General features: G+C 54.3%; 1 protein-coding gene across 5 annotated transcripts in view; it reads left to right on the forward strand.

Moving 5' to 3' along the window:
• The window catches only part of SCN4A (sodium voltage-gated channel alpha subunit 4), a 47,485-nt gene that overhangs the window by 25,438 nt on the left and 4,352 nt on the right, over positions 1–17,695 (forward strand). For all 5 annotated transcript variants that reach the window (XM_030023206.2, XM_030023207.2, XM_030023208.2 and 2 more), the window contains 12 exons: positions 121–359; positions 2,151–2,324; positions 2,631–2,987; positions 6,041–6,469; positions 10,429–10,558; positions 10,866–11,020; positions 12,259–12,432; positions 13,007–13,129; positions 13,414–13,692; positions 14,914–14,967; positions 16,472–16,609; positions 17,461–17,565. In XM_030023206.2, coding sequence (XP_029879066.1) covers positions 121–359; positions 2,151–2,324; positions 2,631–2,987; positions 6,041–6,469; positions 10,429–10,558; positions 10,866–11,020; positions 12,259–12,432; positions 13,007–13,129; positions 13,414–13,692; positions 14,914–14,967; positions 16,472–16,609; positions 17,461–17,565 — 2,357 coding nt within the window. The remainder of the gene's footprint in view (positions 1–120; positions 360–2,150; positions 2,325–2,630; positions 2,988–6,040; positions 6,470–10,428; positions 10,559–10,865; positions 11,021–12,258; positions 12,433–13,006; positions 13,130–13,413; positions 13,693–14,913; positions 14,968–16,471; positions 16,610–17,460; positions 17,566–17,695) is intronic.

Genomic DNA, 17,695 nt, shown 5'->3' on the forward strand with positions numbered 1-17,695 from the left:
GATGGTCTAGGGCTGGTTCAGGACCTCAGGAGAGGTCTCTTCTAGTGGGTTAGCACTTGCCCCACCGAGGGGAGGACAGGATAAGCCTACACTGATGTCATTTTTCTTTCCTGCCCTCAGAACTGGAGGAAGCTCATCAGAAGTGCCCATCCTGGTGGTACAAATTTGCCCACATGTTTCTGGTCTGGAACTGCTGTCCTCTGTGGATGAAGGTCAAGGAGTTTGTCAAGCTGGTGGTGATGGACCCCTTCGTGGACCTGGGCATCACCATCTGCATTGTGCTCAACACACTCTTCATGGCCATGGAGCATTACCCCATGACGGAGGAGTTTGAGAACGTGCTGTCCGTGGGGAACCTGGTAGGCAGCTACAGGCATCCCATCCTTCCCCGTTTAGAGCCACAGCAGCCACACCATCCACCATCCTGCTGCGATTGTGTCACCTGAACAGCATGCATGCATGCGTGCATGCCTGGAAACACATCGAGCTGCTGCAAACGTGCTGCAGGGGTCTGATCACAGCATCCCCGTGATGGGTTGGACTCCAGGATGGCTCAGATCAAGGGAAGCGATACAGGGGTGGGATCCAGCATCCCCTACTCCCCTTGCGCTGCAGCTTCTGTCTTGCTTGGTGCATCTCAGTGATGCCAATGTGGCCATGGCCTTGCAGAGCTGTCCTGAGCCATCTTCTGTATTGCAACCCAGGGTCAGGTACAAGCTGCTGCCAGCCCTGGCTGACACCACGGTGTCCTCGCGATGCTGGGTGGCCACGTGGCAGAGCAGGGGCCGTTTCAGATTCTGGGAGCAAACAGGTCCCCACTGAGCAAGAAGCAACAATGTTAGAAGCATTAGAAAAAAAAAATAATAATCCGGAGTTTTCCCAGTGAAATCACTGCAAATCTGGGCTGTCCTGATTTCATAGGCATATTTAGCAACCAGCTGTGGCTGCTCCTGCTTGGAGCTCAGGGTAAATGGCTTTCAGCTGGATGCAATCTGCTGGTGGGACAAGTCTGGGGGCCCCCTGGTAGCTCTGGGAAATGCAGCTAATGGATGGGAGAGCTCTCCTGCCACCTTGCCCTGCTCCAGCACCTGCCAGGGCCTCTCTGTGCACGGGCACTGGAGTGACACATGCCGGTGCCCAAACCCTGGGTGGGCAGGATGACGCTCAGCACATAGCTGCTTTGTCTCTGGTTTCATTCAGGAAATACAAGGGGATTAATCGGCTGTTGCTCAAAGCACAGTCACACTGCAAAGACGGTTCCAGCTTTTCCTTCGTGCCAGCAGCGGTTTCTGGCTGCATGTACACCCCAATGCCGGTGGGGATGGGGATGATTTGCTGGGGAAGGGCCACGGAGGGATGGGAGCAGGAGAAGCAGCTCCCACTGAGCCACAGTCTTCCCCCACATTGCCTGCCTGTGCCCAAGACGAAAGCAGCAGCGCCTGCTGCTCATCTTGCTGCAGGCAGACAGATGACCAGGGTGTAAGTGAAGAGAGCAGGGATCAGCTGGCAGGAGCAGAAAATGGGGAATTTATGGGCTGGCATGCAAAGGGGCATGTCAGGGAGCATCCCCTGGGATGCCAGCGCAGAAGCCTTTCTGCAAAGCGGAGGCAAGGACCTCCCATCCACATCTAGGGCAAAATTTGTCACCGGGCCCACACTGCACATGCTGTGTCATGAAATTGCATCAAGGATGCTAATTGTCACATTGCTAATTCCGCTCTGGAGTAACGTGATAATGCACATTGCCGTTATAGTCCCAGGAAAAGAGTAATGTGTAAAAGCCGGATCAGCTTTCGCAGGGCTCGGGGAGGGGCAGGGGCGTCCCAGTAGCAGCCCAGTTCCCAGTGCTGGGAATCTCTGTGATTCAGCAGTTGTTCAAAGGGGGGCCCTTTGCCAATGCAACTTTTATTTTTAATTTCCACCTGCCAACACACACCTTTGTGTCTCTCCAGAAGCAATCAGTCACCAGTACTCCCAGCCTGGCTTCACAAGCCACACTGGGCAGCAGCTCGGGAGCTTGTTCCCAACTGGACTGGACCTAACAGGATGAAATGCTTTGGGAATGCACCAAAAAAGAGAGGTGCTACCCACACCACACCAAGGCTCAGGACTGGCTTACAAGCAAAGTGACAGGGTGCTGTCTCCCACAGGTCTTTACGGGGATCTTCACGGCAGAGATGGTCCTGAAGCTCATTGCTCTGGATCCCTACGAGTATTTCCAGCAGGGCTGGAACATCTTCGACAGCATCATCGTCACCCTGAGCCTGGTGGAGCTGGGCCTGGCCAACGTGCAAGGGCTCTCTGTGCTCCGCTCCTTCCGCTTGGTACGTGCCGTGGGTCAAGGTGTACCTGGGGGTTTTGGATGCAGTTGCCACCAGGGTGGAGAATGCTGGTTCAACCTCCTTTATGGCAGTCACCAACTTGTCCCCTGTTAAAGATAACACTGACAGTCAAGCTAAATATTTGGGAAAGTTGGAGTGTGCTCTTTGCAAAGCAGTTGGGTGTTTAATCCCTCCTGCCTTAATAAAACTGCCACATGAAGGTCTAATCCCAGCTTCGCATCTTTGCTGACACCTTGGGGCAATGAAAACCCCAGGCAAATCAACACCTTCTCTCCTTGCTCCTCGTAGCTGAGGGTTTTCAAGCTTGCCAAGTCTTGGCCCACCCTCAACATGCTCATCAAGATCATCGGCAACTCAGTGGGCGCCCTGGGGAACCTCACGCTGGTGCTGGCCATCATCGTCTTCATCTTTGCCGTGGTGGGGATGCAGCTCTTTGGGAAGAGCTACATAGAGTGTGTGTGCAAGATCTCCCTTGACTGCACGCTGCCCCGCTGGCACATGAATGACTTCTTCCACTCTTTCCTCATCGTCTTCCGCATCCTCTGCGGGGAGTGGATTGAGACCATGTGGGACTGCATGGAGGTGGCTGGCCAGACCATGTGCCTCATCGTCTTCATGATGGTCATGGTCATTGGGAACCTCGTGGTGAGTATTGGAGCTGGGGTGGACCCTCAATGAAAGGTGGGGGGCAAGGACAGAGGGTGTCGTGGGGTGGGGAACACCTCTGCCCCTCGCTCTCTAGTCAATGCTGTTCAGCTCAGCTCATCTACAGGGCTATGCCTGTAGGCATGGCCTTGTTGGAGCTGTACAGGAGCACAGGCGAAGGGCTCGACCTCCCTCCTGTAGACCCAGTGGGGATACGCTGTGTGCTCAGCTCTGCATAAAGCAGGGTAAGAAGCAATTTCTGAGGGACTTTCAGCTGAAACTAGATCAAGAACAGAAGGGGAAACTGAGGCATGGAAAACTTCACAATGGGCTTTAAGCAGATGCAGGGGCAACTCTGGGTCAAAAAAGAGCTCATCTTCAAGCTGCCCTTTCTTCTCCATGTGGCTTTTCAGGCTTTCCTCCCCCGCTTCCCACTCTCCTGTGATGAGGGATGGAGGCAGTGTTTATATCCAGCTCACCCCAGGGCTGGCCCTTTGCTCCTGGCTGCTTTTGGGAGCAGACCACCCCCCCGGAAGACTTTTGCAGATCCCCAGCATCCCCAGTCCTCATGCACAACCCCTCTGCAGCACGGGGGCTCCTTCCACTGGGTCCTGGTGAACCCCCGGTCACCATCACCCTCCCTCTCTGCCCGTTGCCCTCCTCGCTAACCCAAGCTGCTTGCTGCCTGCGCTGCAGGTTTGCAAGTTCCAGGCGAGCGTGAAATCCTTTCTAAACTTGGTAACCCTCTCGCTGGTGGCTTTGAAGCTTGTTTTCCAGGCTGTGTGGGCCCTGCTCTCCCTTCTTAAGGAGCAAGGCAGGGGAGGGAAGCACGGCAGCTTGCCGAATCGCTCCTATTACTTGCTGGGGTTGTGTAAGCCCTTTGGAATCTGCTTTGAAAAACTATCTGCCCAGGGAGCTGCTGACGCCTCCCTCCCCACGACGGGTGCCTGCTCCAGCCCTGGGTTGGCACAGCCCTCCCGAGGGGTGAAAACAGCCCTGGGGAGAAACCCAGACCACCCCACAGCTCGGGTCAGGGGTAGGGCAGTTTGGAGTGACCCACTTCGAGGGCAGAAAGTTGGGATTTGGGTGCTGCTTGGCTTCCCTGGCTTGTGCCAGGTATTTGGGGTTTTGAACTGGCCCCCATAGCAGCATGGAGAGCCATGCTGGCTGCAGACCTCACCCTGGGGTGTCCTGGGGTCTGGGCTGGCTGGTGCTGGGCATGCATCGTCTCGTGGTAGGGAGCAGCCCGATGTCCCCCCCGGGCTGCCCATCACCCAGCAGTCAGCAACAGTTTGTAACGCTACCTTTCAAGAAGGAACCTGTTCATATGAATTGCAATGCTGAATCGGGCTGAAAATCACCCGTAAGCAGCAGGAGCATCTCCAGAACAGTCTGCAGAGAGTGCAGGAGCTTAGAGATTGGGAATTGCAGCTGGGGCTCCCTGGAGAACCTCCCCAAAAGAGCTCTGGAAACCTTTCCTCTTCTGGAGCCAGTTTTTGGAGTAGGACAGCCCGTCCACCCCTCCAGGAGGCTTTCCTGGAGAAGACATGGGGGCGGCACGATTTTCAGCTGGTGGGGTCAGGGCAAGCTTTGCAGCTCCTGCTGTGCTCTGTGCTGCTGCTGCACAGGGTTCATTTAAAGCTAAGTAGAGAAACACAGCGCACGACCACCTACAGAGCCATCTCTGCCCTCTTCATCCTCTCAGCCAAGCTCTCCTGGCCATGTCTCCGGTATTTCCGAGTCCTGGAGCCTGTCCCGCACAGCCTCCTGAGCATCCCGGCTGCAGGGAGGTGTGTGTTTCTCCCCACTTCCCCTGCAGAGGAATAAGACGACAGGCAGTCGTCCTTTACCGTTAATGACACTTTGAGCATTTCCTTTGGGGTTATTAAGGGAAAAGGGAGGAAGTCAGTCGGGTGACAAGGTAACGGACTCCTATCCAAAAAAGCCAGAGCCAACAGCAACTATTAGCTGTAACTGGTATTTAACGTAAGTATTAAACTGATGGGATAGTAGGGATTTATTTAAAGATGCGATTGAAGTCATATGGTATGAGCCATGTGAAAACAGCAGTGACCTTGAATAGCAGTTAATTCCCTTCTCAGATACGCTGCTGGCACAAAAAGGCACAAACATCAACAGCTGTGGGCTTGGCCCATTGGCCGCTTTGCACAGCAAGAGCATGTCTGGGTGCTGCCGATGCTCCCGTAGCCCGGGGAGAGCCCGTCCTGCTCCTCTTCTCATGAGCTGCTCTGGGTTTCTGGCATGCAGCCAGTCCACCCGTGCCAGGCGAGGCTGCGGCGGGGTCCAGTCACGTTTTGGGCATGGTGAAGTAGGAGAGATCTGGGGGAAGCAGGAGAGCGCCTGGGGTTGGAGCTATATAGAGCATTGCCTTTGCAGCTCATGAGCTGACTTGTGCTGAGATGAAATGCCGCTTTCCATGGAGCAGAGCAGTCTCTGGTAGAAAGGGATGAGATTACAGCTGTAGCTCAGGCTCCTACATGGCTCCGGGGTGTTGAAGACCCTCAGGAGCTCACTGGGCATCTGAGGAGAGGAAGAGTTGCAGCTGGGAGGACAATAAACAGGTTTATCCCTGGGAAGAGAAGGGACAGAGCTGAGTTTCAACCCTGTGGGTGGTGCGAAGAAGCACCACAGGCTTGGGGAGTCCCACGTGGGTATCAGCCAGGCCAAGAGCTCCAAGAGAGCAAGGGGAGGGACATGCTGATGGACCCACAGGGGAGGTGGTCTGAGAGGGGCTGAAGTGATGACTGGCATTGCTTGTAAATGGATCAGCAGGACCCAAGCAGCTGGGGGTGATACCGAGGGTATGGGAACCCAGGGAGGAGTGAGGAGGAGCTGGACCACGTCCATGTCCTCCGGGAGATGGAGTTGGCATCTCTGCAGTCCCTAGAGCTGGGCAACAGGAGGAGGGAGTCCCATGACACGCTCAACGTAAGGATCGTCTTCACAGTGATAACTGGTCCTTGCCGCTCCAGCCTGCGGGGACAACGTTGGTGCCAGACGTCAGTGCTGGTATTTGTTTTTGTCCCCTCCAGGTGCTGAACCTGTTCTTAGCTTTGCTGCTGAGCTCCTTCAGTGCCGATAGCCTGGCGGCATCTGACGATGATGGAGAGATGAACAATTTGCAGATCGCTATTGGCAGGATCACCAGGGGGATCGACTTTGTAAAGAGCTCTGTCCTCATGCTGCTCCGCAGGCTGTGGAAGGGAAAGAAGGTGGCCCCGGAGGAAGAGCAAGAGCCCAATAAGACGGACAACTCTGTGCTAAACCATGTGGACACTGGCCAGGAGCCCAAGTCAGAGTACCTGGACGGAGTCACAGGCAAAGAGCATTTTTTAATGGATGAACTGGACCACATGAATTTCATTAACAACCCCAACCTGACAGTGCAAGTCCCCATCGCCTCGGAGGAGTCTGACCTCTACGAGGAGACGAGCACCCAGTCCGACACTGAAGATGCTAAGGTAGGAAAGGCTGGTGGAAGGGTTTCAACACAAAACCTGTGATTGACCCATTCTTGCTGTGCTGCCCAAAGAATGATGCTGGTTTTGTTACTTTTAGCTTTTCCACAATGTGTGGCATGGGCCAAACTTGGGGGGGTTCAACCTGGCATTTCCCAGTGTAAGCTGGAGGTGGGGGGGTCCAAGCAGGGGTTTGGCCTGTTTTGGGTCAGGCTATGGGATTATTGCTAATGCCAGGGGAACCCACTGCACTACAGGGTTGGTGCAAGGGGCAAAGCGCTCAGTTTGGTGTTAAAGATGTTTAAGAGGAATTTGATGCCAGGAAATCTGCTGATGGCACTAACATTGGATCCATTGCTAATGCCTCAGAAAGCATCATGAGGGAGAGTATGAAACCAGATGGAGGAGCTTAGCACAAGTGAACATGAAGCGATGCATTTCGGATCCAAAGCTGATGAGACAGCTGATGTCGGCATTGCTGTGTCAAGGCACGGAGAGGACTGTCCAGGCTCATGGGACACCAATTGCCTCAGTGCACTGGGAGGATGACAGGGAGATGTGAGACAAGAAACTTGGGAAGACCTGAGTGGACACAAAAAGGAGGGTGATAGTCTTCTGGGAAATTACTGCTCACAACATGGTCGCACTGAGGTCCTGGGGAAATACAGGGCAGTGGGGATGCTGCAGTGGAGAGGAGCAACTGCATCAATCTGCAAAGGGGTTTTGTATGAAAAATAGAACAGTTCTGACCAGGGGTTTATCATCACTATTGATGGCAAATGTGTCTGCTCAGGAGTTGAGGAGCCTTTGGGAGCTCTGTCCCAGCTAGAGTCCTGCTCAGGGCAATGCACTGGCACAGAAGGCAGTGGTGTAGTTTGGGTGCAACCACAACTGCTGCTGAACGCCTGGCTGGAATTGCACAGGCATCCCAATGCAGGGCTGGAAAATGAACCAGGACTCCCAAAAGCCCAGAGCCATCTTCCTCCCTCCCCGTCTGCAGGCTCCTTACAGCTCTGCGCAGTGACAGGGACCTGGCTTCACTCGGGGAACAGTGCAAGAAGAAGGGATAGTCATGATTATTTATTTTTTTTTTTTTAGCTGGGAAAACAAGGTGTTTTCAGCAGTTGGGGCTGCAGCAGGAAGATGGCGGGAAAGATGGTGGCTGGCTATGACCTGCTGCAAATGTACTGCTTGCAGTGCTCAGAAGGGAGAAACTTGCCTGGAGCACGTTGGGTCAAGGGAATGGGCAAGGGGAGTTGCTGTTGTTTTTCCCCTTAGTTTTGCCAGCAGGAGGGCTGAGAGTTGGCATTTTTCCCCATATTTTTCCTCCTACGAGTCCAGTAGCAGTAATCCTCAGTACACCCAGGCCATGCATACTGGGCGTACAGTCACACTGCACAGCAGCGATGCTTATGCCAACCTGGCCGCAGCAGAGGGACCCATCCAGCCTGGCCTGTGGAATCCCCAAGGACCTCAGTTCCTCACCACCATGATGCCCTTCCCGGTGGCTGGGGGAAAACCTCCGTGTCCAGCTATCGGACATATCCCACTGTGGCTCCGGCGTTTTGGGGCTGTGTTCAGCTGACATCTAGTGGCACCTGCTCCAACGCCCTGCATGGACCTCGTATTTTGAGAGCCATCCCTGGCTACTCAGCATGTGCAGGGGGCAAACAGCATCTCTCAACCACTAAATACCAGTTCACCCCATCATCGCTGCTGGTTTTGGTGGCTAAATTCAGGCGAATGTTGACCAAGGTCCAAACCAGGGAGGTGCATTAACAACCTGGCCCCCTGCCCAAACAGGCAGGGTGGGCAACGGGCTGGCAGTCATCATGTGAATTGACTGCCTAGTAATTAGAAATCAAGTGCTAATTGGTGGGAGCCCTGAGCTGGTCCTTGGGGAAGATTGCTGCTAGCTCGGTGTGTTCACATGCCCTTGATTAGCTCCAGATGGAGCCAAAGCCCGGCACACTGCCTCGCACCAGGGACACGGGCCACCGGTGAGGACTGCAAACTGGGGGGAGTTTCTCTAGATGGGCTGCTCAGAAAATACTGATAAATGCTCTCCCCCTTCCAGAGCAGCTCTTTTCCGAGGGAAAGATATTTTTTAGGGTGAAATGATAGTGGCAGGGTGAGGGCAGCAGCGGAGCTGCTTTCTTTTGAGCACTTTTGCATTTTATGGTTGATTTATCTTTTGCACCGCAAAGCAGCAAGGAGGTGACGGGAACAGCAGTGTTGATGTGCTATGGCTGTGCAAAGAGTCAGTGCTGTGGCTCAGGGCTTTTCCTGGGGGCTTTTTGCCTCAGACCACCATGCTGCCAGGCAGGCTGATGTCTCCCGAGATGCTCTGGGCTGTGTACATCACAGGAGTATCGTCAAGTGCTGTGAATTATGGGGGTCACAGGGTGAGTCTGGGTGCGCAGCACCTGAATGCCGGTACTTGGTGCTGGCAAGGATGGGGAAAGCCCTGGATTTGGATGGAAACACCCAGCCAGGCTGGGGGTGCTGTACCAGGTGTGCGATGGAAATTGCCCTGCAAACCTACTGGTCACAGGCGTGTGGAGGGCTCAGGAGCCCCCAGGGAAGGGGTTTGGGGGACCGTGCATTGGGACCAACACAGTTATCTCTGTCCCCCCCTCAAGAGGACCTGCCCTGCACACCGTTCCCCTGATCTCCAGTCCCACTGGGCTGGTTCGTCCCCACCTCGTGCCTTTGGAAGACTTGTCCCGGAGGCAGATGGTGTCCGTGTGTCCTTCCCCGGGGTCATAGCTTGCCTGGCTCCATGCCCAGGCCTCCTAATCCCTCTGCCCCTCCTGTCCCCCCCCAGCCTCAGTGGAGGGTGGCCCCACTGCTCCTGCAGAGCCACCAGCCAACAGCTCGTGCCACCGCTACTGCTGTGTCCTGCTCCTCAAGGCAATGCCCTGCGTGTCCCCAGCACGCAGCAGCCAGGCTGCAAAGGTCCCCCCCAAAGCAACGTCTTCTCCTAGAGATGTGGCTGTGGCCCCTGAGGCTGCAGGCAATGCCAGTGCCTCAAATTACCCCAGGGGGTCTTCCCTGGTTTGTTGGAGGATGGAGTAGCTGCTTTATTCACTACTGAAAGCACTAGCAACCTTGGGGGAGGATTATCTCCTTCTCATGCAAGCCAACACTATCCTCCATTGGAGATGCCCATCTAAGATCTTCTGGTTCCCAGCTGGTCCCAGGTAGGACAGGCAGGTCTGGGGATCTGCTCTTTCCTCAAGTGCTGCAGAAGGTCTTCTCGGAAAGCCCAAAAAAAAAAAAAGGAGGAAAAAAATCCCAGGGGCTTGCCAAGGTTTTCTCTCATTATCAGCCCCTCTGGGCCTTGCTGAGTGGTGTCTGGGAAGCCAGCCAAGCTGAGCTGTGGAGCGGGATGGAGCTGGTGAGAGATATTTGGGATGCAGGTTTTGAACTTGGGTGAACCTCAGCCTAAAAGCCCTTCAGCACAAGCCGAGCCAGCAGGATTTGAGAAAAGAGCCAGGGTGGCCGCCCAGGTTTCTGCAGGTCTCGTTGTACCAAAGGGTGTTTGGCAGAGTATTTCTTAGATAGGGGCATGCAGAGGAGAAGGAGGTGAGAAAATCAGCCTGAGGTGATGGTACAAGTGGACGGGACATGGACTGGCTGTTCAGGGAGGAAGGCTGGGGTCAGGGGACCTTTCGCTCTTCTGAACCTGGATAAAAAGCAAAGCTTGTGCAAGCTCAGGTACCAACAATCCTCCAAGGTCTGCAGCCTTGGAAAATTCAACAGCTTCACTCTGGGCTGTGTTTTCATAGGAAAGGGACTCAGAGCGCCCTTCAAGCAAGGGGGTCCCGCTAACCGGCTCCTCCAGTACTGCCTGGTCTCTGTGCGGGCAGAAGGCACTGGAAGATGGCCAGAGGCAGCCACAGCCCAGGAGCATCCCTTCTGCAGGGCAGCTCAGCCTGAATCCTCCTCTCCCTTTGCAGAATCCCCTCTCCAGTGACAATGCGTCATCCCTATGCAGCACCGTGGATTACAAGCCCCCGCCGCCCGTGGAGGAGGAGGTGGCAGAAGAGGCTGAGGACAGCAAAGAGCCCGAGGAGTGCTTCACCGAAGGTGACTAACTAGGGCAGGGGACTCTGTGGAGAGGGGCAGTTGGGTATGGAGGGGCCATTGCCAACCGATTGTGGCACAACGACCCCCAGGCTCACTTAGCTCAGCCCAAACTCCAAATTCTCCTGTACTACCAGGGAGATGGTCCCCATGGGGCTCCCCTCTTGCATGCACACCTTCAAACCCAGCAGGATCCTGCTCCAACCTCCACCTAGGAGGGTTTGAAAAGACAATAAAAGCACAAATAGTGTCATGTCGGTGGAAAAGCCCTGGCCAGGAGGTAACTCACAGCTCTTTGCCCCATGCTCAGCCTGTGTGAAGAGGTTTCCCTGCCTCTATGTGGACATCACCAGCGACAGAGGGAAGGTATGGTGGAACATCCGGAAAACCTGCTTCCGCATCGTGGAGCACGACTGGTTCGAGACCTTCATTGTCTTCATGATCCTCCTCAGCAGTGGGGCGCTGGTAGGTCCCACATTTCGCCCTGTCCCATTTGCTCTACAGTAGCTTCCCAGCTCGGTGGGAGCCCAGGAAGGCGGGCAGGGCTCAGGCAGCAGCACCGGAGGCTCTGGGCATTGCCTGGCTGTCTCCTGTGCAAAATAACACAGCTTTGGGCAGATGTTTGATTTAAAACCTCATTTGGCTCAGGTCTGCCCAATGTACAGCCTTGCAAAGGGATCTAAACATCCTCCCCTTGCCCTCCAAGAGCCCTGCATTGGTACAGTCAACCCTATACAACCCTCCCCAGCACCCATCATGGGCTGTGGTGCATGGGCTCCAGGGGATGCAACTGCCTACAGCCTCCTCTCCTGCCCTTTATATCAACCATGAACTGTCTGAACCATCTATTTAGCTTTATGTGGGTGGTTCCTCATTTCACTGCCTCCATAACTGGTTGTCGGGAGGTGCTTTGCAAATAACTCATGGTTATTATTTCGCTATTCAGCACTTCCAGCTGCTGACTGGTGCACCCTCCCAGAACCCGGGCGTCCATTTAAATCAACCCCATTAAAAAGCTGTGTGTCAGCCCGTTGGTCCTCTCTGAGTGTTTGGGCTGGGTATAACTCAGCTGTACCTGTAAATACGCAGAGTTATTGGGGAGACCAACTTCTCTGCAAGTTTGGAGGTAAAGAGAGAGGGGACCAGAATAGAGGGACTGAACTGGTTTTCAGACGTACTTTAAAACACGTCTGCATCATGCTCTGAAGTGCAGTTTGGGGATGTGTGAGGTTGTAGCTAGTGCCGGAATCGAAAGCTCTGCTAAAACAGCTGTACACCACCTGGCCACCATGCCCGTACCTCTGATTGCTTATGTTTTACATGCCATATGGACATAGCAGTAACACAAACTCCTAATAGCATTTTCAAAACTACCAAGGCATCCAAAGATGCAGGTTGGTGTCCTGGCTTTTGACTTGTGCTCAGACTCATGGGAAGTTGATGCAGCTGGACATTTGCTTTGGTGAAGCTTTGCTTCGGGACAAACACCGCTCTACATAGCCAACAAGAAGTTACAAACAAGAGTTAGACCCCATGTTGATCAGGTGCATCAGTAAGTGCCACATGTAGCTAGGCTGTCAAATTTTCAAGCTGCCCCAAGCCCTAGAAAAGCAGGGGCAACGCAGGCATGGATGTGGCTGCACTGAGCCGTGCAGCAGGTCTAATGGAAGAATGACTGTCACATAGCTCCACGCCTCTTCCAGGCTTTTGAGGACATCTATATTGAACAACGAAGGGTGATACGCACCATCCTGGAGTATGCTGACAAGGTCTTCTCCTACATCTTTGTCATTGAGATGTTGCTCAAGTGGGTGGCCTATGGCTTCAAGGTGTACTTCACCAACGCGTGGTGCTGGCTGGATTTCCTCATCGTTGATGTAAGTGTTGTCTGTTGAGCACCTCAAGAGCCATAGTTAACCAAGGGATTTGGGAGCAGTAAGGGATTGTAGCAAGCTGTTGGAAGGGAACCCATATTGTATTTTAAAGGACAATGGGGTGGCTGTGGAACAAGGGCTTAGACCATTGCTTAAAATACTGGTCCTCCACAGGAAGGGCCACTTCTTTCCCTGGCTGCAGAAACCCTTTCAAACCCTTTCTGTTTTACGCTCAAGCCAAGAACGAGCCCATGCTGTTCTGCCAGATCCCCAGCAGAGATGTGAAGGGACATAGGGTCTCCCAAATGCTCCGTGACAGAGCAGGCTGTTCCTCATGTGCAGTATTTCTGCATCCCCTATCACCTCCAACCTCGTACTCAAGAGGCAGGGACATCCTCCACGTGGCTGGTCACCAGGGATCCAAGGACTCGATGCCAGTCCCTGTGTCCCAAGACAAGACGATGACCACCAGCCTGAGGGAGTGGTGGGGACAGAGGGAAGGGCAGGAGCTGCAGGGATGTGGTTCAGTTGTGTTTCCATCTGAGATGCTGCTAATCCCTTGGGCTGCTCCTTCCAGGTTTCCATTGTCAGCCTGACAGCAAACTGGCTGGGATACTCCGAGCTGGGAGCCATCAAGTCCCTGCGGACACTGAGGGCTCTGAGACCGCTGCGTGCCCTGTCCAGATTTGAAGGCATGAGGGTAGGTGTCTTCCCCGTGTGCTGCTGGCCCTGACACGGACACACAACGGGGCACCATTCAATGGTCACCTACATCAGGGACCCATCCCAGGTGGTTTTTAGGGGCTTCCAGATGAGTGGGATCGATGCTAAGGTCCCTGTGGCCCAGTTTGAGCCCACTTGGTGCTGCTGGGGAGGGTAAGGCTGGGGCACAGGGACATGCAGCTCCACAACATTCCTAGCCTGGTAAGGGGACAAGGCTCCTGCTAGGACACAGGTCCTCCAAGGTCTTTTCTGCCCTTGCAGGTGGTGGTGAATGCCTTGCTGGGTGCCATCCCCTCCATCATGAATGTCCTGCTGGTCTGCCTCATCTTCTGGCTGATATTCAGCATTATGGGGGTGAACCTCTTTGCGGGGAAGTACTACCGATGCATCAACACCACCTCAGGGGAGCAATTTGACATCAGTGTGGTGAACAATAAGAGTGACTGCATGGCCCTCCTCCACACCAACGAGGTCAGATGGGTCAACGTCAAGGTCAACTTCGACAACGTGGGCTTGGGATACCTCTCCTTGCTGCAGGTGGTAAGTAAAGAAAGCAGCTGCCATCCCTCCAAGACATGCATTACTGTAGCAGGGCAGCGTGATTAGCATCAGGGCTGAAGCAAGATGTTACTGTGATGCCCAGATGGGGCCTCTTAGTTGCTTCTTAGCTCCAAAATTGATATTTAACAAAAAAAAAACCCCTGTAGAGCCAAGGAGGAAAGGGACAGGGTAGAAGATGGGAGGGGGACGGTAAGTGTGATCAGGGAACCGCTGCGGATGAGTGTAGGTAGCACCGAGCCTGGAGCTGCGAGAAGTCCTCTGCAGAGCGCAGGGTGCAGAAGCGAGGAGGAGGGGCCTCTCTCCCCCCTGCCCCATTTGAAAAGTTCAGTCTGCTGTAGTCATAGGCTGCAAGAGTTTTGCATGGGGAAGATGACGACTGGAAAAAGAGTGCATGTGTCCGCTGCAGGGCAGTGGGCGAACATAGACGTGCTTCCACTGAACCCACCGCAGCTAAGCCAGGCAAGCAGAAGGGGAACTGCTCACCGCAGTTTTCATAAATATATAGGTGTGGGCTCTGTTATTGTGTGGGCTGGGGTTACTCCCATCAGATCCAGGGGAACTGGTGGTTGCAGAATCAGAGCATAACCCAAATTGATTAACCAGCTTTAAATTCAACTTCCTCTTCAGATTTGTTGTTCCATCAGATTCAGGAAACAAGATGTTCAGGCTTTTTGTTTAACAAATCAGCAGTAAAAGCTTGTAAAAGATGCAGGGTACCCCCCCACCCCACCAGGATCGGGATCCAGCAGATAGCAGAGGCAGCGATACAGAAGTCAGGGCTATGGAGGTGGCACAGGTTGGGAGCAGGAGGGAGGCAGCCGGCCCTGGCACAGCTCTGCCATTGGGAAAATGCACTTTGTTTGGCGGGGGAAAGGAGTCAATTCTTCTTTTCCCAGCCTGGTTTGCGGTGGTGTTTTGGGAAGTCCCTGGTAACCTCAGCCACAGAACGGAACTTGTGTGTGCACAGGTGTGTGCACGTGCAAATTCCAGTATTTCTGTATTACGGCATTTTTCTTGTGGATTCAACTCATGGTCCTTCTCCTGCCATTCCCACAGAGAAGCTATAACTCCAGGGTGAGCAGGCGTGCTCAGAGCTAAGCTCCCTAACTAAACCCCAAACACTCACCCTTTGACTTGCCCCCCGCCCCGCCAGCCCCGAATACCTCCCAGCAAATCTGTTCGTCTCCACTGTCCCCGCAGGCGACCTTCAAAGGCTGGATGGACATCATGTATGCTGCCGTGGACTCACGCGAGGTAAGGGGACAAGCGGGGATGTCTCAAAACCATCACCAAGCATCGCTTATCCCACCGGGCCAGTTCCCCCTGGCAGGCTGGGAGCAGAGTCCTGGGGCCGAGGAGGAGCTCAGCACGGGCTGGGGCTTGACCCCTCAGCCACAGCATCTCCTCTGGCTCTGCCCATTGGTGCTGGGGGGGGCTGCCTGCATCCCACCCATGGCTTTGGATAGGTCATGGGCCAAAGAGTGGAGAAATGCCCAAAACATCCCCCCTGCTGAGGTGCACAGTGTCAGTTGCGTCCCTTCTGGTGCCTTCTGCCAGCCATGTCATTGTCACCTGCATCCCAGCTGCACCCTGGCCCCCACACCAGGCTCCCCCCCACCTGAGCTACAGCTGGGGCTGAGCCCGCTCCTCTCAGCTTCAGCTTCGTGGTCCAAAATCCCAGCTCTGCCTCCACAGCTCCAAGCCAGCAGGCTCCTCCTTCACCCTGCTGCGAGACGATGCCCTCCATGTGCTCCTCCAGCTGGGAGAGCTTATCCCATCCTGGATAAAGCACCTGGCTTGCCTTGAGCAATAAATGGGTTATTAAAACAGAGCAGCCAGCATTTAACCTTTGGGTTAAATGGGTTATTTAAAAAAAAAAAAAAAAAGTTTTGAAGGGTTTCACGCAGAGGCTGTTTCGACTGTGATCCATCCCAAAAAGTGTCCCCACACCAGCGCATGTGTGCACACACTGCCATGAGCCAATGCAGCAGAAGAGACTTCCTACCTTTCTCTAAGTGAGCAAACTTGCCCGTGCCCCACTGTGGGGGTCAGGCCCGCACACCCACGGGCCTGAACATATTGTTTTCGTTGCCTTTTTTTAGCATGAGAGACAGCTGCTCTGCTCGCCCCAGCTGCAGCTGCCGGCGCTCAGTGGAGGAGCTGCTTCCAGCTCCCTCTAAAAATGGCTTGGGTTCCTGCCTCCCCGAACACCTGGGGCAAAGCTGTTTTGGGAGAAAATCCGCTCTTTTCTGCCAAGAGCTTTCTTCGAAACAGGGGAAGCTGCTTGTGACACCTTGGGATGTCTCCAGTCAAATATAGAGCAGAATTAAGCGATGCCCCTTGATGAGGAGTGTTTTCCAAGGCTGCCAGGCTGTGCCACTCCTGTGTGCTGGCGTGGCATGAATTAAACCACTTTTCCTTTCCCCTCTTGGCTATATTTCAGCCCTTGGAAAGCTGATTATTGGGAAGAAACTCAAGTTTGCTCATTGATATCACTGCACCTGGGCATCCTTTCCTATTCCCCAGCCCGTGCTATGGGATCAGGGGTCATCACATCCTTGTCCCCCAGCTGGTTTCACGTGGATGTCCCTTCCCATGGCTGCTCCCACAGGGACCACTCAACCCATGCAGCATTCGCCAAAGGTTTTGGAGTAGCCACCCCACAGCTCTGTCTGGATAGAGTGACCCCTTGTCTGGGGGCTTGGGGACATGCTTTCTGGAGAGGGTTAGTCTCACATTTCCCATCTCTCCTGGTCAGATTGAAGAGCAGCCAGTGTATGAGATCAACCTCTACATGTACATCTACTTCGTCATCTTCATCATCTTCGGCGCCTTCTTCACCCTGAACCTCTTCATTGGCGTCATCATCGACAACTTCAACCAGCAGAAGAAAAAGATAAGTATTTTCTGGGTGCTGCAGCCACTGTTGCCTCCCGGGGCACTGGTCCAGGATGGAGGGGACCAGCATGGTCATGGGGTGAGGGGACCAGGGCCACCATGCCCAGCACTCAGCTGGACCCCAGGGTCCCTCTGCAACCTGAATTGCTGGTATCCATTAGTGGCTTCCCACAAAGTGAACAAGGAGAGCTGGACAAACGGCACCTGGGGATTTGTGTCCTGGCCATAGCATTTATAGAGGAATTCATTTATGGATGCAGAGGGAGGAGGTGAGGGGGGGCTATGTTTTCTCTTGCCTGTGCCACGGCAGGCACAGCTGTAAGCCTGTGCTATCACTTTTGTTTCCTTTTCCCACCCCGTGACCCTTTCTCATCATTTTTCCAGGCATCAACTTCTGCTTTCAAGTGAGCAGCACGGGGCTAATACTCCTGGGCTGCCAGAGGGGGAAGCGGGCGAAGGGTGGGTAACACAGAGCACGTTGTTTGTGCAGAGCAAGCTCTGAAGCACACCGAGATGCTGCCTCGGTCCCAGCAGGATCTGGCCGGCAAGGAGGGGGCGAGCCCTGGCAGGGCATGGGGTGCCCCACTCACTGCAGTGGGCTGGGAGGCAGCACCTCACCTCCGCAGGACAAAACCGCAGCGCTGGGATGAGCACCCATGGGTGCTGTGAATGAAGGGAAGCAGCATAGAAAAGGGCAAGTAGGGAGGAAGCAGATTTCACTGAGTCAGTGCAGCGAGCAATGCCTGGTAGGAGCTTGGCTGGAGATCCTTGGTGGGAAAGAGCGTGGTCAGAGATGCTTGGTGGGAAGAGGAGAGTTCCCAAGACTAACAGCAGTGATTCCCTTTATACTTTGGAGGCCAAGACATCTTCATGACAGAAGAGCAGAAGAAATACTATAATGCCATGAAGAAGCTTGGCTCCAAGAAACCCCAGAAGCCCATCCCCAGGCCATCGGTATGTTGGGTTAATCACCCTGGAGTGCAGCAGGGTGGGAGCACTTCAAGCCACCAGCTGTCCCAAAGTGAATAAGAAGGGTGGAGGGAAGACCATTTGCCAGGGCAAGGAGCCAAATCCTGGCTCCCCA

The sequence above is a fragment of the Aquila chrysaetos genome, chromosome 8 (genome assembly GCF_900496995.4).
Source record: "Aquila chrysaetos chrysaetos chromosome 8, bAquChr1.4, whole genome shotgun sequence".
Lineage (NCBI taxonomy): Eukaryota > Metazoa > Chordata > Aves > Accipitriformes > Accipitridae > Aquila > Aquila chrysaetos.